This window comes from Uranotaenia lowii, chromosome 1 (assembly GCF_029784155.1).
Source record: "Uranotaenia lowii strain MFRU-FL chromosome 1, ASM2978415v1, whole genome shotgun sequence".
NCBI classification, from domain to species: Eukaryota; Metazoa; Arthropoda; class Insecta; order Diptera; family Culicidae; genus Uranotaenia; species Uranotaenia lowii.
The window spans coordinates 9,568,128-9,594,129 of record NC_073691.1 but is presented as its reverse complement, the minus strand read 5'-3'; the positions used below and the strand labels follow the sequence as shown (position 1 = coordinate 9,594,129).

Genomic DNA, 26,002 nt, shown 5'->3' with positions numbered 1-26,002 from the left:
TGTGTGGACCACATCACAACGCTACGAATCATACTGCAACAAATCAACGAACTGCAGGACTTCTCTTCTGATTTCGAAAAAGCATTCGACCGACTTAACCATGAAAACATCTGGGCGGCTCTAAGGCAACGAGGGGTCCCAGAGAAACTAGTCCATCTCATCGAAGCACAGTACGTGGCATTTTCGTGCAAGGTCTTGCACGACGGTGTCTTGTCCGAACCAATCCCGGTAAATGCTGGAGTGAGACAAGGATGCATTCTATCACCGCTACTTTTTCTAATCGTAATGGATGAGATTCTGATTGGATCGATTGATCGTGAACCGAACCGAGGATTGCCGTGGAATCCTTCAACAATGGAGCAACTGAACGACCTTGACCTGGCTGACGATATTGTTTTGCTCGCCCAAACACAACCAGATATACAAAGCAAACTCGACGACCTCACCGAAAGTTCCAAGGCAGCAGGTCTCAAAGTCAATGTCGGAAAGACCAAGTCGATGGAGATCAACACAGGAAATCCCTCCAGTTTCATGGTAGCTGGGCAACAAGTTGAGAAAGTGGAGTGCTTCCGGTATCTTGGTAGCCAGATAACGCCTGATGGTGGTACCAGAAAAGACATCGAAACCCGGATCAGAAAGGCCCGATTTGCGTTTGCGAGTCTCCGAAACATCTGGCGGTCACGCCAGATCTCTCTACGAACGAAAATCCGAATCTTCAACTCAAACGGCAAATCCGTATTGCTGTACGGGTGCGAAACTTGGTGCACATATGCGGTAACGACGCGAAAACTGCAAATATTTGTAAACCGCTGCCTGCGGAATATCATCCGTGCTTGGTGGCCTGGCAACTGGATCTCGAATGAGGAACTACATCGCCGGTGTCATCAAAAGGCGCTAGAAATCGAGATTCGGGAACGTAAGTGGAGATGGATTGGGCATACGCTGCGAAGAGATGAAAACAAGATTTAAAGAGAGGCGCTAGAATGGAAACCAGAAGGACATCGAAGAAGATGCAGACCCAGAAACTCGTGGCGGCGAAGCCTAGCCGCTGAAATATGCACCGGAGGATCGGCGCGGGATCATTAAGTAAGTAAGTAAGTAAGTAAGTAACCAAAACTAAGCTTTTTTGACCCCAGGGTTTGAGAAATTCAAAAATGACCCCAAATCGACTCAGTCTAATAATACATAACAATACAAGTTCACAGTTTTCGGCATAATTAAGATATAGTGAAAAAAAAAGATTCTTCCGCCAAATGCTCGCTCAAATCAGATGTCATATTAGTGTCAACTACATCAGTACATCAGTGTCTTCTTCGCGGATTAGTTATTCACTCTAAAACCATAAATTAAAATTCCGTCATTCACTCTACAGCTTACTGACCAGCTCATCAAAGATAATGAAAGTTGACTGGTGAACGATATTTATTTTGTTTTTTTTTTAATTTCCCTTTAAGTCGTGTAGCCAAACACTAGAGATTTAAACGCAAGCACTCCCAAGGAGCCATGTGAAAATGTATCCAAATGTAAACTGACCCAGTCAGTCAGTTAGTGATAAGTCGCTGCAAATTAGCAACAAACTTTGCTCCTGAGCATTGAAGGCATAAAATGAGTAACTGATGATAGTCACCACAACCAGTCCAAGACCAAGAAACTTTTTGCGGTTATCGGATGTCTCAACTTTCGAGTTTCCCATTCTATTTATGCTCCACAGCATAAAACATTGCGCTCACACAATTCGAACTGGCAGAACTGGCACTTGGCGGCGAGCTGCTGCTTACATGTGTTCTCTGGCAAGCATACCACAAATGGACGAGGGCACAGGCAGGACCATTTTAAAAGGCTATCAGGTGCTTCCCATTAATAGACTTCCCCGTTCGTTCATAAACCTTCAAATAGTGAGGTGGGATCGATTTCATAGATTCGACCAGGCTTCCTCTGGGCTCCCCGCAGCAAAAGTGACAAGACGCATGCATCGGAACTAATGAAGTTGAAGTTAGCTAAACTATTCATTTAAGATCTAAAACTTCGTTGATAGTACATGTACATTAGGGGGGAAATGGTTGTATGGGAAAAATGACATGAAATGAATTTTAAAAACCAACCAGAACAATATTGTAGATTGGCCAAGAAAAACTAACCTGTGCAAAATATCACCTCAATCGGACTTAAAGTGCCCTAAAGTTTTTGACACTCAAAAATCACAAGAGGGAATCAGAAAAATTACAATTTAGATTTGATGCCAAATGACTAAGAAATACATGAAACATCGTAAACTGGGTTTATCTCAAAAATAAGTTTTTGGCCATCGACTTCTGGAACTATGGATGTTTTTCGGAACACCAAGTTCCAGAAAATCGATTTTTGACCAAACAATTTTTTTCTAAATTACATGATGATCATGCGTTTCATGCTTTTTTGAGTCATTTGGTATCAAAACTCAATTTCGAAATTCCGAATTTCGTACGGTCACCCGTTTGATGATTTTTGACCCAAAAAAAATCCATAACTGCCACCCTAATGAACATTTGTTTTCGTTTTCAAAATTTTCAACACATAAGTCACACACAATTCATCAATCCCATTCATTAATTCATTCATTCAATCATTTGGGTTGAAACACAAGTTTGTCACAAAATATTCTACATAATACTCACTCTGGTCGAGATGTTACTTTTGGCTTCACTATCAGCGAACTGGTCGTCGGTGTTGATTGTCATTATGGTATTTCCGGCTCACGATGCGCAGATGGCAATTTGTTGCTGCTGTGTTGTCCGGGGTCGCCGTCGTTTTTTACCGCACAGTCCCGAAAATCTCTGAAAAGATTAAAGCAAAAAAAAAATCAAGAAGCACTCTCAATAATGATAAGCCTTTTCCATTCTAGAATTCCACCGATTGACACCGTTTATGTCATTGCCGCGAAAGGTTATCACGACGCACGGGTCGTACAAAAGTATTTAGTTGAGGAGAGTTCTAATTTGTTCTCATATAGTCTGTTCACGGGTGCAATATGTTTTTGAACAATCAAATCGGAGGCAAATGGCTGACAGCTTTCATTCAAATAAACCGACAACAGCGTGGAGGCTGCGCTCGCCATCGATTGTGCGTCAATATTTAGACTATGGTGTCGGTTGAAGGCTAAACCTAGTAGAGTCCTTTTTATTTTTGCATACGCAACTTGGTTAGTAGGGCGTCGATGTTTACACCCTATCACGCACGTTTGATTAATCTCGAATGGGCCATCCTATTGAGTTCGATTTGATTAATTGATTTTGTATTTTGCACCCATGCTGAATCAATCTAGGGCTGTTGTTGTAGATAGCGAAATGGTCAAGGTGTCGGAAAATGTGCCAGTAGCACTGCTAGAATAGGAAGCTAGACGACGCGATATCTGTTGAAAGTCATATTTATGCAATTCGCGTATTGACGATCGCTGAGAGTGTAGCAATGTAAGGTCCATACTGACTGAGATAACTCTATTCCACCACTGAACCCTGCGTTGAATCTTTCATTTCAACTATATCAATTGGCAAAACATGCATTACTTAACTCTCATTAAACTTCATTAAATTCATTAAATTCATTATCAAGGACAGATTCATTTTTATTTCCAACCACGGACTTATATGGTAAATTATTGTTTGACCAAAATTTCTGAACTTCTTCAAACAAGTTCAGCAAACATGCCCGGATCGAAAAATCGGACCAAAATCGATCGGGATTTGGGTCGTTCAACCCGTAAATCGGTCCTAAAACAGACCAAATTCGGACCAATTCAGTGCTCCGTGACGCAAGTTTCCATACAAATTGTCAAACAATTGTCCGAATTTCCAGACCAAATTCGGTCCGATTAATGACAAAAATTGGTCAGATCCCAGACCGTTTCTAAACAGATTCCGGACCAAAATAGGTTCGTTCTCTGAATCCAAATTTATTATTGCTGCCATCGTAAATTTATATACTATTTGGATTTATTAAAAAGTTCAAGTTATTCGGAATAAATTTATTTTATTTAACATCTGGAAAACACATTATAAAAATATAAAATATCATTTAAACAAAACATTTTTCGGCAGGCTAACACCCTCGCGTTACCTCGAAGGATCTGGATTGGTTTACCGATGCTTTCCATCGAACAAACTTATGACATATAAAAAACCATATGATGGGAGTTATTAAGCAAACACTACCGATACCATGTCCTCCATAGAAAAGTTTAGATTAGTTAGGGAGCTTTTGGAAAGCTTTTGAAAACGGCCATACATTTGTCCTAACTACAAAACGTCAATATAAGGTCCTGGTAAACGGGTAAACGGTGGATAATGTGCAACACGAGACCCCATAGTGGTCATATCACCTCTTATTCACAACTCCTATCTCTACCTCCCCGCGGTGCCGGCTCTACCTCCAACCCCGGTGGATGCTTTGGTCGCATGCAGACTGAGAAGGTGGCCGCACGCGTCTGTTCTCCGGGTCAGGGGCGGCGTGCAACAACAACCGAGCGTCTGTTCTCCAGGTCAGGGGCGGCTCAAGCAGCGTCTGTCTCGCAGCGAGCGGCTGAATTTATGAAATACGGCTCCCGCCAGCTAAGTCCAAGATGGCAGCCCCATCGCGGTATAGGGACTTTAGGCTAACAACCTACTGCTCCTGATATCTTGTATTGTTACGGAAACTGAGAGAAGAAATAACCGAATTGGAACTTTGGCAACGACTTTTAGCATGAAAACACGGACAAGAATTGGAACTTGGAATGTTTTGACCCTTGCCCAGCCAGGTATGCTGGCTCAACTTGCTAGAGAAGCTAGCCGCCTCAAGCTAGAGATATTGGGACTGAACGAAGTCCGTTGGCCTTACACTGGAGAACACAAGACACAGTCTGGGCAAGTACTGCTTTACTCTGGCATACGAGGAGAACACGCTACTCGGGAACGAGGAGTTGGTTTCCTGTTAAGCTCGCAGGCCCATGCGGCCCTCATAAGATGGGAACCGATATACGAAAGAATAATCGTAGCCAGATTCAGAACACGGGTTAGAAACCTTACAATGGTCCAGTGTTATGCGCCAACTGACGTTGCCGATTTGCAGTAGAAAGAGCAGTTTAACAGTCAATTGGACAGCGTGGTTGAGAAAATTCCGGAGGGTGACATTCAAATCCACTTAGGCGACTTCAACGCAAAGATTGGTTCATATTATCAGGACTTTGAGCACATCATGGGGCGCCATGGTCTAGGACAGATGAGCGAAAACGGGGAGCTGTTTGTAGAATTTTGTGGCAACTACAACATGGTGATCGGAGGATCGCTTTTCCCACATCGACCAGCACATAAGGTCACTTGGGTATCCCGAGATGGCCGAACAGAAAATCAAATTGACCATATCTGCATCAGCCGAAAATGAAGAAGGAGCCTTCTTGATGTCCGCAACAAACAAAGCGCAGACATTGCATCTGACCATCACCTCGTCCTTGGCGAGATACGACTGAGAGTTGCGCGTGTCCAACGGCGCGAGGAGAAATTCGGGTGTCGATACGACGTCCGCCGGTTGGAAAATCCAGAGGTGATAAGGGCATACGTTGAACAGCTAGAATCCCGAGCCTCGGAGTTGCCGACAGACCGAGCAGTCGAAGAACAGTGGTGTGAAATCCAGAATGCCTTTATCACGACGAGCCATGGTACTCTCGGTAAAGTTTGTGGAAGACGAAGTGAATGGATGTCGGATGAAACCTGGAGGATGATTGATGATCGGAGAAAGGCGAAAGTTGGAATTGAGCAGGCATGTACCGGGTCAGCCAAAGCAGCCGCCCGCTTACGTTATGCGGAGCTGGAAAAGGCAGTTAAACGAGCTTGTAGACGAGACAAGAGAGCCTGGACAAACTCCCTAGCCGAAGAGGGAGAAAGAGCCGCCGCCATTGGAGATATCCGATTATTATATGATATATCTCGCCGCCTTAGTCGTGCAAGGACTAATGCAAGAATGCCGCTGAAAAACCGAGCAGGTCAGCTGCTTTTTCTCATCGTAATGGATGAGATCTTGACTGGATCGATTGACTGTAGACCAAACCGAGGATCGCCATGGAATCCTTCAGCAATTGAGCAACTGAACGACCTTGACCTGGCAGACGATATTGTTTTGCTCGCCCAAACACAACAAGACATGCAGAGCAAACTCGACGACCTCACCGAAAGCTCCAAGGCAGCAGGTCTCAAAATCAATGTCGGAAAGACCAAGTCGATGGAAATCAACACAGAAAGTTCTTCCAATTTCGTGGTAGCTGAATAACAGGTTGAGACAGTAGAGTGCTTCCAGTATCTTGGTAGCCAGATTACGCCTGATGGTGGTACCAAGAAGGACATCGAAACCCGGATCAGAAAAACCCGATTTGCGTTTGCGAGTCTCCGAAACATCTGGCGCTCACGCCAGATCTCTCTACGAACTACGATCCGAATCTTCAACTCAAACGTCAATTCCGTATTGCTGTACGGGTGTGAAACTTGGTGCACATATGCGGTGACGACGCGAAAACTGCAAGTTTTTGTGAATCGCTGCCTGCGGAACATCATCCGCGCTTGGTGGCCTGGCAACTGGATCTCAAACGTTGAACTTCATCGCCGGTGTCATCAAAAAGCGCTAGAAATCGAGATTCGGGAACGTAAGTGGAGATGGATTGGACACACGCTGCGAAGAGATGAAAACGAGATTTGCAGAGAGGCGCTTGACTGGAATCCCGATGGGCATCGAAGAAGAGGCAGGTCCAAATGCTCGTGGCGGCGAAGTCTAGCCGCTGAAATCCGCACAGTTGACGAGAACCTAGGCTGGCAGCAAGTGAAGACGCTGGCTCCGGATCGCCAGCAGTGAAGATCTTTTATCTCAGCCCTATGCGTCGGTCAATCGGCGCCGGACCCTTGGGTAGTAGACAAAACGTAAAAAATTTAACTGGCATCGCGGATTGCTATGATTGAAACCGCGGTGGAACGTTTCGAAACTCGACGACGTGTCGCGTATATTCGGCCTAGAAAAACCGACCGAATTCTAACCAAATCTGGACCGATTTGAACTTTCAGGTCTTGTCTTCGAAGCTACTTTTAGCAGCAGGGAAATGGTCCGGAGAATCGGACGTTTTTAAACTGACAAGCTTTCTTGGGAAGTCATCAGACCGGCTTCATGGAAGGACGGTCTACGACGGGACAGATCTTCACGTTGTGGCAAATTCTCCAAAAATGCCGTGAACACTAAGTCCCTACGCACCATCTAATCATCGACTTCAAAGCCGCATACAACACGATCGACCGTGACGAGCTATGGAAAATCGTGAAAGAGAACTGCTTTTCCGGGAAGCTGACCAGAATGATCAAGGCGACAATGGATGGAACGCAGTGCTGTGTGCGGATTTCGGGTGAATTGTCGAGTTCATTCTAATTGCGCAGGGGACTTTGACAAGGCGATAGTCTATCCTGCCTGATGTTTAACGTGGAGCTAAAAGGTGTTGTTCGACGAGCGGTGGGTGAAATGTGGGGCACGATTTTCAACAGATCCAGTCAACTTCTCTGCTTCGCCGACGACATTGACATAGTCGGCAGATCATCTGTGGCGGTGGAGGACATCTACCGCAAACTGAAACGCAAAGCAGGAAGGATTAGGTTGATGATTAATACGTCCAAGCCAGAATTTATGTTGGCCTGCATAGACGAAGACGTTATCCTCTAGGCCACTGTTTGCTGGAATTTTCAGGTTGGTAATGTTCCGAAAATCAATAATTTTCACTGAGCCATGCTTTAATACATTCAGAGCCAAAAAATCAAAGCAGTCAAATGTTCCTTCTTCAACCAAATCATACAAACTATCATGCATGACAACGACGCTTCTGTATTTGAAACAGTTTTGCGATATATGATGTGGTAAAACGGACGCAGACTATCAGCTATGATCGTTTCGATGATGATAGCCTTCCTTGACGACTTTCAACCTTTAGAGCAAGTTCACTGGTGTTTGGAAAAAGTGGTAGAAATTTTGACATTTTGAAAATTTTACCATGCTGTTGCGCGCAAATAGCAACACTGGTCTTTGCTATAAACTCAGCGATCTCCAAGCTGCCACCGTGGCCGATAAAAATTAAGTCTCTCGTGTCGACCATTACTCATCATATTAGAAGCAGGATTTCTACACGTTGTGTTATACACTTAAAAGTAATTTATAAAATATATTTTCCAATTCCACTTGCCAACTAATGAATTTATAGTTTTAGAGAATTTTGCTTACTAATATTGTATTCTGTTCGTGAAATAAATAAAATCAGAAAGGATATTATGTAAGTTAGAATCGAAATATTCAGATAACCTATATTTATAACAATAAAAAATAATTACAGCTTTGAGCTTAATTCTACCGGAAAAAACGGAGTAATTTGCTGAAGGATTCCGAAACTGATTCTCACGAACAGAAACTCAAAGATAATTAGTCGCCGATATCATAATGAATCCCAAATCGGATGCTGTGCTGACTCGGTCTAAAACAAAAGCTGTTCAGGAAGCTAACCTCCGAAGTGATGTGAGTTTAGCAGATCCGTCAACTTTACGTGAGGAACCTTTTGAACCCAGCTTCATTGAACTCGACCGAGGTGGTGAACATGATTGCGTCGCTTGTGACCGTCGGAATGATGCGGAAAAATATATGATCCAGTGTTTGGACTGTATGCGTTGGGAGCACTTTACGTGTGCCAAAGTCACGACCGCTAATGCAAACACAGTAATTCATCGTTGTGTTATGTGTCTCCCTCGAATACCCGCCAAGCCGCTTAGCTCTATAACCAAACAATCGACGGCCAGTAGCGCCCGGCGTAAACGTATTGCTAGGGATCTCGAGAAGCTCGAGGAAGAGCATAAACTCCAGGAGCAAGATGCTCAAGAACGGTTGAAGAGAGACAAGGAATACATGGACCGAAAATATGAGTTACTAAAACAAAAGGATGAAGAAGATGATCGAAGTTCCCATCGTAGTCATCAGTCGAATCCAATAGAGTCGCAGAATGGGTCGATTCCCAAATTGATTCGGCTGGGGCATATGGTAATGAAGAAGTGATCGGAAGTGACAACAAACGCGCTGAAATATCTCCCCTATGCTCCGGTTTGACATCTACTCCGCTGGATATTAAAATGTTCAGAGATAACAAACGAGTTGACTGCAGTTCATTGCAGAGAACTACAGGGAGTATATCAATTGTCGAGCAGGTTGACAACAAATCAGATAGAACCACGGAAACCCCAGTTCATCCTTCCTTGTTCATCCCACCGGTAAATATTCAACCATATGTCTCGCTTTTGAAAGATGCCGCCCGAGATGGCTTTAGACCTACCGGTACTATACCTAAAGTAACCCGGCCAACATTCGACCAATGGCGTACTGAAACTGAAGGTCTACGTAAAATACACAATCTCGAAGAGCTTCATAAGCAGGAAAATAATGTACGTCGGAAACGAGAAATCGAGTTAGCTAAAGAGATTAAACGGATGGAAGAAGTTATGTTGGAAGATAGGCGCCAAATGCAGTTAGTGGAATCCAGTCTACGCGAACAACTTGATATGTACAAGCGTGAACGAGAGGTACATTATCTTCAGCAACAATCAGCAGTCAGACAACGGGAGGATGAAATGCAACGATTTCATTTGATGGAGATGCAGCTAAGGAGCCAGTTGAACGATGCACTCAAGCATCGTCCTATAGAAACACAGGATGCGATTCTCCAGAAATGTAACGGAAGTTCCAACGGAGAGTATGCAGCAGGTAACCCAAAAAACCCCGTACACGTTCAACCACCGGTAAGTTCTGATAAACCAAACGCCTTTGAACCAATTAATTATGAACCGTCCACTTTATATAATGATCCAATGCTTTACACTCCCGTGGGTGGTCGTTCTGAAAACTTTATACCTGCTTCACCCTACCCATCGTCTCTTGGTATGCCCAACTGTAGTCCACCAATGCCTCTGTTTACACCGATTTCTCCCGTTGCCCCCTGGAGCTATCACAACGTCTACAACAATACTCAGCCGTCCCAGTTTGCCACAACCACTCATCAGCTTGTTGCTCGCCAAGCCGTTACGAAAGAACTGCCCATATTCTCCGGAGACCCTACGGACTGGCCGGCATTCATCAGCAGTTATCGTAACTCGACAGATGTTTGTGGGTACTCAGACTCTGAGAACCTGCTTAGATTGCAACGATGTTTACAAGGACAGGCGAAAGAAGCAGTGAGCAGTTTTCTTCTCCACCCATCAACTGTACCCAAAGTTATAACAACTTTAGAAACGCTATTCGGTCGCCCGGAACAAATAGTTCATCAAATGGTCAAGAAGGTGAGATCGACTCCCGCTCCCAAAGATGATCGTTTTGATTCTCTCGTCCACTTTGGGCTAGTAGTTCAAAATATGTGTAGCCACTTACAAGCAGTCGGATTAGCGCAACATCTCTCGGACCCAACACTTCTCAATGAACTGGTCGAAAAGTTACCACCAACTGTAAAATTTAATTGGGGACTCTAGCTGGAGCAAATTCCATGCCCAGACTTGAGTGTCTTTGCCCAATACATGGAACGAGTTGTCAAAGCAGCCAGTCGCGTTACCCTCAATAATGGTACTACGAGCAGGATTTCCAAGGACGAACGATCGAGAAAGGAGAAGGGGTTCATTAATACACATTCCATAACTCTTGAGACACCAGAAGATACGACCGAGGTTGATGACTACCCAACAAACACATCGAATGTGAAAAATGCTGCAGCATGTGTTGCTTGTAATGACAATAATCATCACATTACGCACTGCTCTGTATTCAAAGAGTTTACTTTAGATGATCGGTGGAACCTAGTAAAAAGAGATAAACTATGCCGAAACTGTTTGAGTCAACACCGCCGCTGGCCATGTAGAGGAAGAACATGTGGAATTAACAATTGCCAAAAACGCCATCATCGACTTTTGCATTTCGAGCCGCAGGTGAACCAATCGACTGCCAGTGTCAACGTACATCGGGAAATTTCCTCTTCTACGCTTTTTCGAATGCTTCCAGTGTTGCTAATTGGGCCTAAGGCAAAAGTCGAGACTTATGCCTTTCTTGACGACGGTTCGTCAGTCACTCTTCTGGAACGTGCAATTGCTGATAAGATTGGAGCTGAAGGTCCTTCAACGTCCTTGTGTATCCAATGGACAGGCGGGGTGAATAAAACAATATCAGACACTAAAATTGTGGAGCTACAAATATCTGGAATTGATGCTGAAAAATGTCTACCAGTTTCGGAAGTATACACCGTCGACTCTTTAGGATTGCCCGAGCAAAACTTAGATTTCAATAAATTGAAAAATCGTTTCGAACACTTGGATGGTATCCCAGTAAAAAGTTTTAAATCTGCTGTCCCAGGAATCCTAATAGGTCTTAGCAACGCTCATCTACTTACTACATTCAAGAAGCGAGAAGGTCGAGTAAACGAACCTATAGCTTCTAAAACGCGAATCGGATGGTCAGTCTACGGTCGCTTACCAGGGGGAGCCAGCCAGCAACCACATCGACAAATGCACATATGTGGACAGCCACACCATGATGATTTGCACGAACTAGTTAAAGGTTTTTTCGATATTGACAGTCTTGGAATCGCTTTGGCACCTACAGTAAAAAGTTTTGATGACGAAAGGGCCTACAGAATTTTGAGCGAAACCACAAGAAGAACAACTAGCGGGAGATTCGAAGTAGGCCTCCTATGGCGATTCGATTATATCGAGCTGCCCGATAGTAAACCAATGGCAGAGAAACGCTTCAAGTGTTTGGAAACCCGTTTAAAGAAGAATCCAGATCTATATGACAAAGTTCGACAGCAAATAAAAGACTACCAACTTAAGGGTTATGCCCACAAAGCCACCAAAGAGGAGCTGGAGAAATTCGACTTGCGACGGACATGGTTCTGCCCCCTTGGAGTTGTACTAAATGAGCGGAAACCTGGTAAAATTCGCCTCATTTGGGACGCAGCCGCAAAAGTCGAAGGCGTTTCCCTTAATTCTGTTCTTATGAAAGGTCCGGATTTAATATCTTCTCTTTTATGCATTCTCTTCCAATATCGAGAACGTAAGGTGGCCATCTCAGCGGATATCAAAGAGATGTTCCACCAGATACTCATTCGCGAACAAGACCGTAGTGCGCAACTTTTCCTATGGAGAGACTCCCCCGAACACCCGCTTGATATTATGGTGACTGATGTAGCTATTTTCGGAGCCACTTGTTCGCCAGTGCAATCGCAGTTCGTCAAAAATCTGAACGCGACTGAATACTCGTCCAGATTCCCTAATGCTTGCAATGATATAATGCATTTGCATTACATGGACGATTACCTTAGAAGCGCAGACACAGTAGATGAAGCAATCGAGTTGGCTCTTCAAGTAACCAAGATTCACGAAAAAGGTGGCTTTCAAATTGTGAATTGGCTATCAAATGAATCCATGGTGCTAGATGCCATAGGAAAAGCCGATCCAACTGCTGTTAAAAACTTGCAACTCGATAAAACGAACCGGGCAGAACGATTATTGGGAATCCTTTGGCACCCAAAGGAAGACGTCTTTACCTTTTCGCTAAATTTACGCGAGGATGTGGCTAAGATTCTTGTTGATGATAAAATCCCTACGAAACGGGAACTGCTTAAAGTGGTCATGAGTATCTACGACCCACTTGGTTTAATATATCTGTTTGTGGTCCAGGGGAAAATTATCGTTCAAGATGTATGGCGTTCTAAAATCGACTGGGACGAAGAAATTTCAACGGAGCTGACCGCACGCTGGAAACTATGGTTGAATACACTGCAGCAAATAAAGGAGTTTCAGATCCCGCGATGTTATTTTCCTAACTATAACGAGAAAAGCTATTACAGCTCCACATATTCACAGACGCAAGCGAACAAGCTTGCGCGGCTGTTGCGTACTTTCGCATCGTCGAAAAGGGAAATGTTCGTTGCGCATTGGTTACCTCGAAAACAAAGGTGGCTCCTCTTCAATTCCTGTCAATACCGCGCTTAGAACTTCTTGCAGCAGTTTTGGGAGTGCGTTTGAAGAAAATCGTAGAACAAGAGCATACTTTGGTTGTCAAGCGCACGGTTCTATGGAGTGATTCTACAACTGTTCTAGCCTGGATTCGATCCGATACGCGACGCTATACACAATACGTAGGTCATCGGGTCAATGAAATTCTCCATTCTTCGCAGATTCAACAATGGAGATGGGTACCAACTAGTTTGAATGTAGCTGATGAAGCTACTAAATGGGGCAAAGGTCTTTCAATTCAACCAGATAGTCGATGGCTAAAAGCACCCGAGTTTTTGTATGACAATGAAGAAGAATGGCCTCACGATCACCCTATTTCCGCTCAAGAAACGAACGAAGAACTGCGACCTGCCATGATATGTGTACACGTGGCTGTTGAACCTTTAATCGATGTAACACGTTTTTCGAAGTGGGAACGCTTGTTAAGGTGCGTTGGATACGTGTTTCTTTTCATTGAGAAACGTCTCCGGAAACCAGGTGAAGTAACCGCGGTAAGATTATCCCGAGAACACCTTAAAAGAGCTGAAAATGTTCTTTGGAGAACGGCACAGCATGGCCCTTTCTTTGATGAGCTAAGTATTTTGAAGCATAATTCCAAATTAAATTGTACAACGAAGCGTAAACTGCAAAAATCCAGTCCTTTAGTACATGTGAATCCTTTTATTGACGAGAATGATGTGATCCGAATGAGTGGTAGACTTGAGGCAGCATAGTGGCTCTCGTATGATGCGAGAAACCCTGTGATACTCCCCAGAGATAGTAGGATAACTTACTTAATATTGGACTGGTACCATCGACAACATCGCCATGCTAACAATGAGACTGTAGTCAATGAAGTGCGTCAAAGATTTTATGTTGCAAGACTAAGAGTTCAAATACAGACCCTCTCGAGAAAAACATGCATGTGGTGTAAGGTTTACAAAGCTCGTCCGGTCGCTCCTCAGATGGCCCCTCTGCCTAAAGTTCGAGTAACCCCAAACGTTCGCCCATTTTCATTCACTGGTATCGACTACTTCGGGCCGTACTACATAAAAATTGGCAGGGCTGTTGCCAAACGATGGGTTGTCCTTTTCACCTGCCTCACCGTAAGGGCCATTCACCTAGAGATCGCTGCATCTCTCTCGACTGACTCCTGCAAAAAGGCTATCCGACGTTTCATCGCACGTAGAGGCGCTCCAGAAGAAATTTACACGGATCATGGAACGAACTTCCAAGGAGCTAGCCGCGAACTTAAAGCAGAACTTTCTAAATTAAATGGTGAGTTGGGAACTTCATTCACTGATGCAGTGACTCAATGGTATTTTAACCCCCCAGCAGCACCTCACATGGGTGGTTGCTGGGAGAGAATGGTCAGATCTGTTAAGACGGCTCTTGAGACCATCCCAATTGCTGACAAATTAGACGAGGAATCGTTGGCGACTGTTCTTGCAGAAGCAGAACATATGATAAATTCGCGACCACTCACTTTCAATCCATTAAGATCCACCGAAGAAGAATCATTAACGCCAAATCATTTTTTGATGCTAAGTTCGAAAGGGGTGCATCAAGGCACAAAGATGATAACAAATCCGGGTAATTCACTCAGAACCAGTTGGGAATATATTCAAAGGGTCCTACAAGAATTTTGGAGACGATGGGTGGTTGCTTATCTTCCTACAATTGCAAGACGAACTAAATGGTTCGATGATATTCGTCCTATACAAAACGGTGAACTTGTGATCATTGTGGATGAGCGTATTCGAAACCGGTGGTTGAGGGGGCGTGTATTGAAAACATATCCGGGTAAAGATGGTGTAACAAGACGTGCAGATGTGCAAACAGCGGACGGTATCTTCAGCAGACCAGTCACCAAATTAGCGCTTCTGGACGTAGGAATCGAGCATGACGCCGAACCGGAGATTCTAGCGACATGAGGGGGAGGATGTTGCGCGCAAATAGCAACACTGGTCTTTGCTATAAACTCAGCGATCTCCAAGCTGCCACCGTGGCCGATAAAAATTAAGTCTCTCGTGTCGACCATTACTCATCATATTAGAAGCAGGATTTCTACACGTTGTGTTATACACTTAAAAGTAATTTATAAAATATATTTTCCAATTCCACTTGCCAACTAATGAATTTATAGTTTTAGAGAATTTTGCTTACTAATATTGTATTCTGTTCGTGAAATAAATAAAATCAGAAAGGATATTATGTAAGTTAGAATCGAAATATTCAGATAACCTATATTTATAACAATAAAAAACAATTACAGCTTTGAGCTTAATTCTACCGGAAAAAACGGAGTAATTTGCTGAAGGATTCCGAAACTGATTCTCACGAACAACCATGCAAAAATGTTTTCAAGATCTTGGGGCGTTGTATTTTTTTACAACACTGTTTCTATTTCAGCCGTATGTGATAGAAGTATTGCTATTTTTGCATCACAGTATGCGAAAATACAACACGTGTTGTAAAAAAAACTAGAAGTCCACAGATCTTGAAAATATTTTTGCATGGGAAAATTTTCAAAATGTGCCGTAAGTGTCAAAATTTCTACCACTTTTTCCCAACACCAGTGAACTTGCTCTTAGGATCATAACTGATATGTATCAGTTTTGAACGATCTATGTAGGCTATCAGATGATTTTTTATTTTTCGCTTTGCGTAGAAGAACAAATCATGACTATGTTACCGCAATGAACTGTCCAGCATGTGTTACGGCTTTTTTGAACATGAGGTATTGGTATTTCTTCAGATTTTTCCTTCTGAAACATTCATGATCGTCTATCAATGACGAACATTATCAACAATGATGCGAGGATAGACGTTCGGGAATGATTGAGGGAGCGACGTTCAAAATGTATCACCAAGTATGTCGATCACCGTCGATTAGCCACGTGACGAATAGCAACGGTAGCCTCCGATGCATGGCATATTTTCTTGGATCAAGTTAGTGTTGATTTTCGACATATATTCAATGGGTACTTTTACCACGTGCGTATCACAGCCCTCTGAGATATCAGTATTCTAGCTCGAAACCTATCCTGATTGCTATTCTTGAGCCATTTTCCGAACATTGGGTTGGATTCATCGTTCAGAATGTAGTTACGAAGAAGAGAACCGCTAATCCACAGCTTGCCACCAATCGAACTTGATTGATTCCAAAGAAATTGACAGACAAGTTGACCAAGTTCAATTCGTCATTCGTAAGAACTACATTTATTCGGCGGGAAAAGAAAGCCGCCAATAATCCACTTACTAGGTTCCCACTCAAACAGAGGAACCCCTCGAATATCCGCACGTTACCGGTTATTTTAGCCCAAATCATATTCACCAGTGTGAAAATACAGAAGCATAACGTGTTATCTTTTGTTTCGGACTCTTGTAGGTACATATGCTACCGAATTGTGTCATTTGTCGAAAAAATATTTGGAAATTCATCCTTCCATGACGGAACAAAATCAGGAGGGAAGAAAGTGACTTTTGTGATATTAGGTTAGGGAGAGATGAAAGCTTACCTTTCGGTTAATTTATGATGATCCGCTTCCTCTTTTCGGTGAATGGCACTGGCTATTTTGTTTTTTTTTTTTGGGGTTCAACCTTCTCCTGATCTTCGATAGTAAATGCTCTGGGGAACTGGACACTGATAGAGTCTGTTTTTTTTTTTCAACTGTCACCTTATAATTGAAGCTGACAATAATGCTGTTGCAACTTCTGATGCTTCTGTTGAACGACGATGTCAATGCACGAAACGACGATTCTCACCGGTAATACAATCATCTTACGTCCATGGACCCACTGGAGTCTGGATGGATGGAGCAAAACAATCCTCTCGAACTTGTTTGTGGTTTTTCAGTTGCAGCTCCTCCTTTCTTCTGGTCCCACCACGTGTTTCTCGATTTTGGCACGGATTTCGCTCAGGTATACGTCGAGAAAAATTATTGCTGTGGTTTGTTCGTCTCTTAAAATCTCGTTACACTTGATCAATCTCGTCACTACACGTAGTAAATAAATCCGCACACAATCTTCTATACCGATCAATTGAAATGTAACCGAGACGACTGTTTTACGTCACAATTTACACTAGGAACCTGATCAGGGAAAATCAAAATTGAAACTTGTAGTAGGTCCTACCCGTATCAGAATGAATTGCTGCATCACTAAAGACAGTGAGGCCCTTCTTGGGGACACTTTCTTGGCCCCGAATTAACGTTTCGGAACTTTTTGTGGGCTTCACTACCTACCATTTTTTTGGTGAAGTTTTACTTGTTTATCATTCTTTTTTTTTTTGTAGTTTACTTGCTAATTTTAGTTAGCACTCCCTTCACACACTGTGAGTGAATTTCAATCCGTTTTAAATCCGGCCAAACAGGCGGCAGTGTCACTTCTTCGGGATTAGCTCATTCCACCACCCAACTAGAATGTTATTCCGTTCTATGCTTAAAGATTTGTTTTATTTTGAATGTCGAGTTGAGTAATTTGGCACAGAAACCAGCTGCGAATCTTGAAGAAAAATCGACTGAATATGAACTACTCGCTAGCTTGGGTCTGTAGACAAAATGTCAAATTCGATTGAATGGAACATAAATTTCTAATTTTTGAGGAAAATGTATGAATATTAAACATTGCAACCAGATTTCGAACTAAAATACTTCTACTTATCAAAAGAATCTGTAAGAACCACCAGGAAAAGCGTTTTAAAAGTGAAGAATCATTGAATGCTATTTTCAGTTTTTAAATAAACTTCCCCATAGTTTAAAATACTAAAATTTATCGTCACCAAAGAACGAAGAAGTTCCAAAAATACAAAAAAATCACATCAAATCATCATTGGTAGCCAAAAAGACACAGTACCCAATACTAGCTTCACTTGCCCAAACCTGCTATCCTAAATCTTGCTTCCCTAAATCGAATTTCTACCACATCAATTTCCAAATTAACCACAAAGACTTCAAACTACAGCTGTTAGAAAAAAAACAGCAAAATAAAACGTCTGCTTGTTTATCAGCTTTTCAAAAGAAAAAAAAACCAAAAAAAAGATGGTGTAGTGTTTTCATTCAAGAATATGATATAGAAAATGATGAGAATTCCCCAGCATTGATATGAAGTACGTTCTAGGAAGCTCGAAATTTAAGTTCTTATTGATACTTTCAAGTTCCAAAACAAGTCTTCTATTCAGCTTCAAATTCTAGCCTTTTAATTCAGCCTCCGAAAAATCGCAAAATGAGCAAAAAATCTCTCTCTTTCTCAACTGCACCCTTGGCTTCGGTTAATATCACCTTCTCTTGATTATTTACAATGTTCTGTACATGGTTCCGCCATGAGACCACGTGCAGGATTCCAAACTCGACAAATTGCTCAATTGCTTCTTTCCTACATTGAATGCCTACATATATCACATCAGAATGGTCACTCAATTACCAAATTACTTACTAAAAAAACACTTGCCCGGCTTGGGGATCGAACCCCGACCTTCGTGGTGAGAATCGAACACGCTACCACCAGACCACGCCTAGATGTTGTTCTAACTGAAACTAAAACTCGAAGTGGTGATTTGAATTTGAAATCACATCAAAGCACTTTTTGTGACTTTCCAAATCCCGTTTTGAGCATTTTTGCGCCCTTTACGCGACTCAAGTCCCGTATAACGTACGTACAAATCACTTTTGCAACTTTAAAGTTCGTTAATGAATACATATAGATCACTCATGGAAATTGGGCAAAACAAGTCACACACAACGGACATATTGATCACTTTTGCAACTTTCAAGTTCAATAATGAGTACATAAAGTTCACTAAAGGAAATTGGGCAGTTGATTCTCTTTGTCAGTCAATATGTAACTTTCAATGCCTTCATTCAAGTAAATATATGACTTTTGTTTGCTTGGAGCAATGTAATAAAAATATATGACAAAAAAGTTTCTAACGAGAATAAGACAAAATAATGAAAAAATATGACAAAATATGACCATATGATAAAAAAAAGCAAAAATATGACAAAACTATGTCAAAATTTGACACAATATTCACAATCAATTTTGACACAATATTCAAAATATTTGCTAATAGTTCTGTCACGGTTTTTGTCATGATATTGTCACTTTTTATCATATTTTTTTCAATTTTTCGTATTTTTTTCATAGTTCTGTCCGTTTTTGGTCATTTCATTGTCAAATTTGTCAAAGTTTGTTTTTTCTTAATTTTGTCATATTTTTGTCATTATTTGGTTTTTTTTTGCATTTGTCACATATTAGTAACATTTTTTTTTTTCATTATTTTTTCAGATTTTTGTCATATTTTGTTATTTATTTCATTATTATTTTGTTATTATTTTGAAAATCTTTGAAATATATTGTCTTAAACAATTTGTTGAACACAAAAGACTTTCGAATAGAACGTGTTTGTTTCGATTAAAGTTGTTTTACCATCTCTATGGCATTCGCAATTTTATATCAAAGTTGCAGTTGGCGGAATATGAAAATATTTTATTTTGTTTAGTTCTTACTTAGAGTTAGAAGTCAAATAAATTTAAAAAAAAACTTTGTTTCATAGATGACAATTTTGCAACAATTATTGTATGTAAATTGTAAAATATCAAAGTTTTTCAAAAAAAAAATCCCTGATGAACACACCTTTTCAAACTGTTTAAAATTAATTTTAGAAAATAAAAAAAAATCCTGTAGACATATTTCAACAAAATGAGAAAAAGATGGGTTTGGAACGATCCCAATTGGAATTTTTTTTTTAGCTCAGAGGGCGTTGAACTCAAAAATTTGACAAAAGTGTGGGGTAAGTGGAATAAGTTTGGAAACCACTGTTCAAGCACATTTGTCATATTTTGTCTCATTTTTATCACATTTAAATGGCAATTGTCATAGGTGATCGTCCATGACAGATGTTTTTTTTTTTTTGCTGAACATTTTATAAATTTTATAAACTATAAACCTCAACCCTGATTAAAGCTCAAAATTCAGATGAATCTAATTATTGAATTGAAACCAAAGTGAAACTGTAGTTAGAAATCTTTCAAATCGAATTTAGGGATTTGCTGCTTGAAAGTGATTTTAGAGGAATAAATCTTCTCTGATAAAAAAAACTCAAGAGAGATCTACCTCGATCTAAGATCGATTATCGATCTAAGATCGAGAACAACATCAAACATACAAAAAGTTTTGGGGGTCGAAAATATTATAAGAAATTAAGGCTTTGCAGATGAAAAAAAAGTTGAATGTTTCGATGATAGTGAATTCATCTACCATTTCAAATAACAGATCTCAGTTTCATATTTGAATTGTTCACTAGGAATTTGGATGAATATTCCAAAAAACACTTTTTTCACATTCAGCATTGAAAGTTTCGATCACTTGGTCAACCACCTGATCTAATACGAGCTTTTGAGGAAATCTTCAACTGTTATATAACTCAAATAGAACACAAATTTTAATTATTCCTTTATCTGCTTCAATCAACATAAAAATCCCTGAAGCAGCCGTTACTCCCGAAAAATGCTTCGAGATAGGGACTCTGTATTACGAACAAAACTTTCAAAACGAGGGCCCTGATAAGTAGTCGGCCGTTCCAAGACTTCTTCAATTTTTGATACCTTATCGAGACAACCACGGTTCGTTTGTTTCGGTTCCTTCAGGACTCGGTAGTTCCTATATGCAGTAAGTACATGTAGATTAGTTCACTGTTTTTCTTCGGATTCACGGATTGAACTCCACTCTTTGTGCTTCTCCTTTTTTTTGTCGTTCATTGCATTGTAAGCAAGCAAGGTAGATATCGGATTACACCGGGTCTCTTCATTTTCTGTCCACTTCCCACTTCCCCACGCGAAAAGTCAACCGAACAGGGCGAGGAACCTCCTAGGGGACCGTCGATTGTCTTTCCCGGGGAACAAAAAAAAAACTGTCCCCTGCAAACCGGCATTTGAAAACTACAATCGAACTATTCCGTTCACTTTTATTCAGGGTTTTTTCTCGCTTCACTTTTTCAGGTCCCAAAAACTAACCGCAAAATCAAATGAAGGCACTTATGAGCCTGTCACAAAAAAATGCACCGACACATTCGGCCGGTCGGTGGCCGGCAGATAGTAGGATAAGAATCAGGACTTGGCGGTTCCACCAAAATTACCTTCAAGGAACCGCACCCAGAAAACACACTTAATATTCCAACGGCACACGAGATGGAAACCTTTGCACTGCACAGCCGAATTACAATCACTATCACTGGATGATCCGGACGAAGTAACCTTCCAGGACCAAGCTCAAAACAACTACCGGCCAAGTCGACGATCGAGACTCAACTGAAGCTCTAGATTCTAGACCGAATTCAGGTCCGGTGATTGTCACGCAGAAAATGTCCAGGCAAGAGAATCGAAACCTAGCAGGGCTTCACTTAACTTCAAACCAAAGTGCAAGCAGCAATGTGAGTAAGTACAAAGTTAGTTGAGCTGGCCCAGAGATAACCATATCAACTCAGGGACTCCTCATTCGACCACGAGGAGCGTAACAGTTGAGCTTTTTCCCCCAGCGTATAAGTACAATTGATAACTGGTGTATAACAGGAGCTTTTAGGAGCGTGCTTTTAGTACAGGTTTATTTATTCAGAATTTTCTTCCACACAAAAAAACGTGGCTAAGAGAGAGTAAGTAGGACCTACCTATGCAAAAAGACTGACCGACGCGACGGCTGACTGGCTGATAATCGTGATGATCCGCGGCAGCGGGTCGTCCGTAAACAAACCGGCGGCGATAGATGATGCGCCGGGATCAGTTTGTCCCGAGAGAGTAGAAGCACTGATAAGCTTTCTTTCACATCATCGTCCGTGTCGGTTACGACAGTTATTACTTCATATTTATTGCTGTTTTCGTTTCGATCCCGCCTTCTTAAAGCAAGGTTTCAAAATCAGGAACCACTGGTAGGTATAAGAAGACATTCTTCAGGACTATCTTTGACGTGATAATTATTGTCTTCTTGTTGAGGGAAATTTGCCCTGGTCCATTATCAGTTCAAATACCTAGAAGATTTCGACACGAGCTGCAAGTCATGCTTTTATAAGTGGTTAACTTGATTTCCGTTCAAAATTTTCATTCGACAGAATGGAGGATTCACAGATAATTGATCTGAGCAGGCTTGGCAAAAGTCATCGTCATGTGGCGTGAAGCTGTTACTGTGAAGCCTCTTGGTCCGTCAAACTCAATTGACTGTTCCTTAACGACCAGTCACTTCGTTTGAAAGTCATTCATTCCCCAGTCATTTGAAGCTAAAAGAATGACCTAGTCAAGCAATCGCATTCAAACGACCGGTGACGAAAAAGAAACGCATTTATTATTATTGTTGCTCCTGCCAGCAAGCCGAAGACGACCGAAGACGAAAAAGAAAAGAATTTATTATTATTGTTGCCAGAGATGCCAATATGTCTGATTTTTCAGGGATTGCCTGATTTTTCGAGGCTCTGCCTGACAACCTGAAAAGCCATTGAATTTCCCTGATTTTTAAAAAAATGCCTGATTTTGCCTGATTTTTGCGAATGTGATGAAAAATGGGTACTAAGGAACTAAATTAGGTACCATTGCTGAAGTTAAAAAGCGAAAATGTGGCTGAATGAAACCAATCGAAAGATTCCCATTAATTCATATCTTAAAAAGGGAATGAAAAGGAATCTTTCGGTTTTGATTCAGTAGAATTATGCAACCAAGTAGGCCCACAACACAGTAAAAATGTAAAAGGTCATCAGGTCAGTAAAAAAAAAAAAGGTCATCACTTTTAGAGGAATTTCCGTTACTTATGTAGCCTGATTTTGCCTGATTTTTATTTCACCAGTTCCCTGATTATTGAAAATATATGTTGGCAACCCTGATTGTTGCTTCTGCCAGCAAGCCCGTTTTCGGTTTTTATTGCTATTGTTGCTCTCTGCCAGCAAGTCGTTCAATTAGTTGTACCTGACGTCAGCAGCCGATCGAAGTGTGAAGAGATTTGCCAGTCACTCTCAGGAGAAATTTTGACCTTGTGTGGGAGCTTCGCCAGTCGATGATGGAGAAATGTTGATTATTGTCGTGCTTTATCTGTCATGCGAGTAGTGAGGCTCCGTCAATTGAGAACAGTGCCAGTCGTTTGATGAAACAAAACTAGTCGGGTCAAGCGTGACGGGCGAAATTTACCATCACTGGATATGAGACAGGAAAATCTAAAAGTAATAATAAGAACTTACACACTTTGATCTTTTTCCTGTGGACAGGACGATTTCGTCCTATATTTTCAGAGCCTAAAAAACAAGTGTCAAATTAAACTGTATGTTCAAAACAATTCTCTCCTGTTATTTTCAAGGACTTTTGAAATGATTCTGTGAACTCGAGACTGTTTCTTTCCGTGTTTTACCAATCTTTTTCGATACTACGTGAAATTTATGCAAATTTGATTCAAAGATTTATTATTCCAGGTGTACAATTATTTTTTATTTTCATAGGTAGTTTTCACTCTCACGACTTAGAGCACCTGTATCCGTGGTCCAAACAGCCGGTTTAGACCCAAATTCCGACCCGAGCAACCGCATTGGTGATCCATTATACCAGTTTCAACTCAACTTTTTTTAGAGCTGGTATGAGGATTGATCCAAAACTGATGAGATTTGGATCCACTTTGACGCAGTTCTAAACCGTTTGACAGTTAATGGAACACGAGTGCAGTTGCCAGTTTTTTCATTGGATCGGATCTAATTTCTTTGGTTCAATACTTGTATAAATTAGACCCAAGAATAGACCAGACCACGAATACAGATGCCCTTACAGTCAATCGCAAAATTGATCGTACACATCGTACATCTTATTTCATAATTCAAGAAGTTGATAAAAATCCCAAATGAGAGATATGCAAAATTGATCGTACACCTTTTATTGCTTTTATTAAACCTGAAATGTTTGATGTGTAAACAACACCTATGTTGGTAAGCGAAGTTTTTTTCGTCAGTTAGTCATGTCAAAACCCACCAACTACTTGGGCAGTGTTTGTTTTTGTATAATTTCGAAGAGTTGTGATCAAAATGACAAACAAGTGCAAGGAAACGGACATTGCGACGCGATCTTTGATAGTAAGTATGTGTTGTCGCGGAAAGTTATTGCGGAATAGCAGAAGCTGTCGGGAGAACCCACCCTCCAGTGCAGTACATCAACAAATAGTGGAAATACAAAAGAAACGGTGAAAACAATCGCTGGAAGAGGACGAAATCGCATCTTGACTCCTACAGATGAACGGGTCATTGTGCGCACTTTGAAAAGGAAACCTAAAACAAGTATTCCGAATTTGGCCACTGAAGTCGCTGGGACTATCGAAAGACCTGTCCGCGCAGATACTGTCCGGAGGAGGGTAGCGCACAGGAGTGGTCTGAGAGGTCGTGTAGCCCGTAAGAAGCCCTTTATCTCAAAGGTAAATATGAAGAACGACTGGAGTTAGCTAAGGCTTAAATTAATAAGCCTAAAGAGTTCTGGAACAAAGTTCTTCTTACCGACGCAACAAAAATAAACCTTTTCGGATTGGATGGACGGCAAATGGTGTGGAGAAATCCTGGAACGGAGCTCCAGCTCAAGAATTTGGTCCAAACTGTAAAACACGGTGGCGGCAACCAAATGTTGTGGGTTCAATGTCGGCCTCTGGACCTGGAATTCATTGACTTAACAATGAACTAAATGGGTTATTTGAACATCCTCAAGCATAACATGCAGCCTTCCATGGATAAATTGGGTCTACCTCGTGATTACTACTTCCAACAAGATAAGAACCCCAAATATTACCCCCAAACAACTCAAACCGCCTCCGCATTCTCCCGATCTGAATCCGATAGAACAACTATGGTGGGAGGTCAAGAGTCGCCTGAACAATAAAAATCCTAGGAACAATGCAGAACTCAGAACGGTGAATAAGGAGATCTGGGTGAACATTCCATCTAGTGTGACCAAAAACCTCGTTGATTCGATGCCACGACGCTTGCAAGTAGTGCTAGATGACCTTTTGATGACACCGAACCGACGATGTAGTTCCACGTTTTTTCTGTAGGGATGAATCATCCCAGAGGATGAAAATCCAAAAAAAAATAATTCCACGTTTGAGATCCAGTTGCCAGGCCACCAAGCTCGGATGATGCTCCGCAGGCAGCGTATCACAAAAAAACTGCTTCGAACGACAATATTCCGCATTTGATCACTCGACAATAACATGCTACAAGAAGAATGTTAACTGAGTTTTTTTTAGTCTCACCACAGTCATGATTTGGATTTCACCGCGCCCTAAACTCACGCTGTTTTTTGATAAAAGTGTCATGCGAGTTGTAATTTTCCTATTCCTTGACATGAACTATGGACAAATAAAGATTGCGCCGTATCTCCTTATTCCGAGCAAAATGAGCTTGAACCGAACCTACATTTCCCTTGCTACTAGGACATGGAAATTCATCATAGTCCGGCAGGCCACGAGATGATGGATTTTCGATGCACTCTAACGGCGTCTGCACCAAAACTCGTGCGGTTGTAAATCATAACGCTCAAAGTCCTCCAATAGTGATCTCCATGAGCGTCACTACTTTTTTGGGCCTTCGGAAGACTCACATCTTCATTCGACACCCCCGACACGAACACCTAGTTCAACCTCTGGTCAGTAATCACAATGATCCCTGCTGGTAACTTACTCATTAACACCTTGTCAAATAAGAAGTTTCAAAGAACAGCTCCGAATATGAAACCCATCGGAAAAAACCGCTTCAGTTTGATAGGTCAAGCAAGACTCGGTTATTGCAGGTTTTCTTACCGTCACAATGACCAGCATCTGACCGTTTCTTTTGTGCAGATGCAGATATTAAATCGTTAGAAGGTAGTTCTGTTTCCTGACAACTTGCATAGTATTCGTGCTGTTGGCGAGAATATACATATAATAGGGCTGTCATCTTATTAAACGTCGTTCGA

The 26,002-nt window shown here is 41.6% G+C and overlaps 1 protein-coding gene across 3 annotated transcripts in view; it reads right to left on the bottom strand.

The window, feature by feature from the left end:
- The window catches only part of LOC129754224 (protein white), a 35,125-nt gene extending 13,588 nt beyond the window's left edge, over positions 1-21,537 (bottom strand). Inside the window, exons 1-3 of one of the 3 annotated variants that reach the window (XM_055750144.1) lie at positions 21,184-21,537; positions 16,568-17,140; positions 2,655-2,813 (exon numbers count right to left, since the gene is read on the bottom strand). In XM_055750144.1, coding sequence (XP_055606119.1) covers positions 2,655-2,717 — 63 coding nt within the window. In that variant the 5' untranslated portion in view covers positions 2,718-2,813; positions 16,568-17,140; positions 21,184-21,537. The remainder of the gene's footprint in view (positions 1-2,654; positions 2,814-16,567; positions 17,141-21,183) is intronic. The other 2 variants (XM_055750154.1, XM_055750163.1) reach the window with 2 other exon arrangements.
- Positions 21,538-26,002: the final 4,465 nt, after the last annotated feature.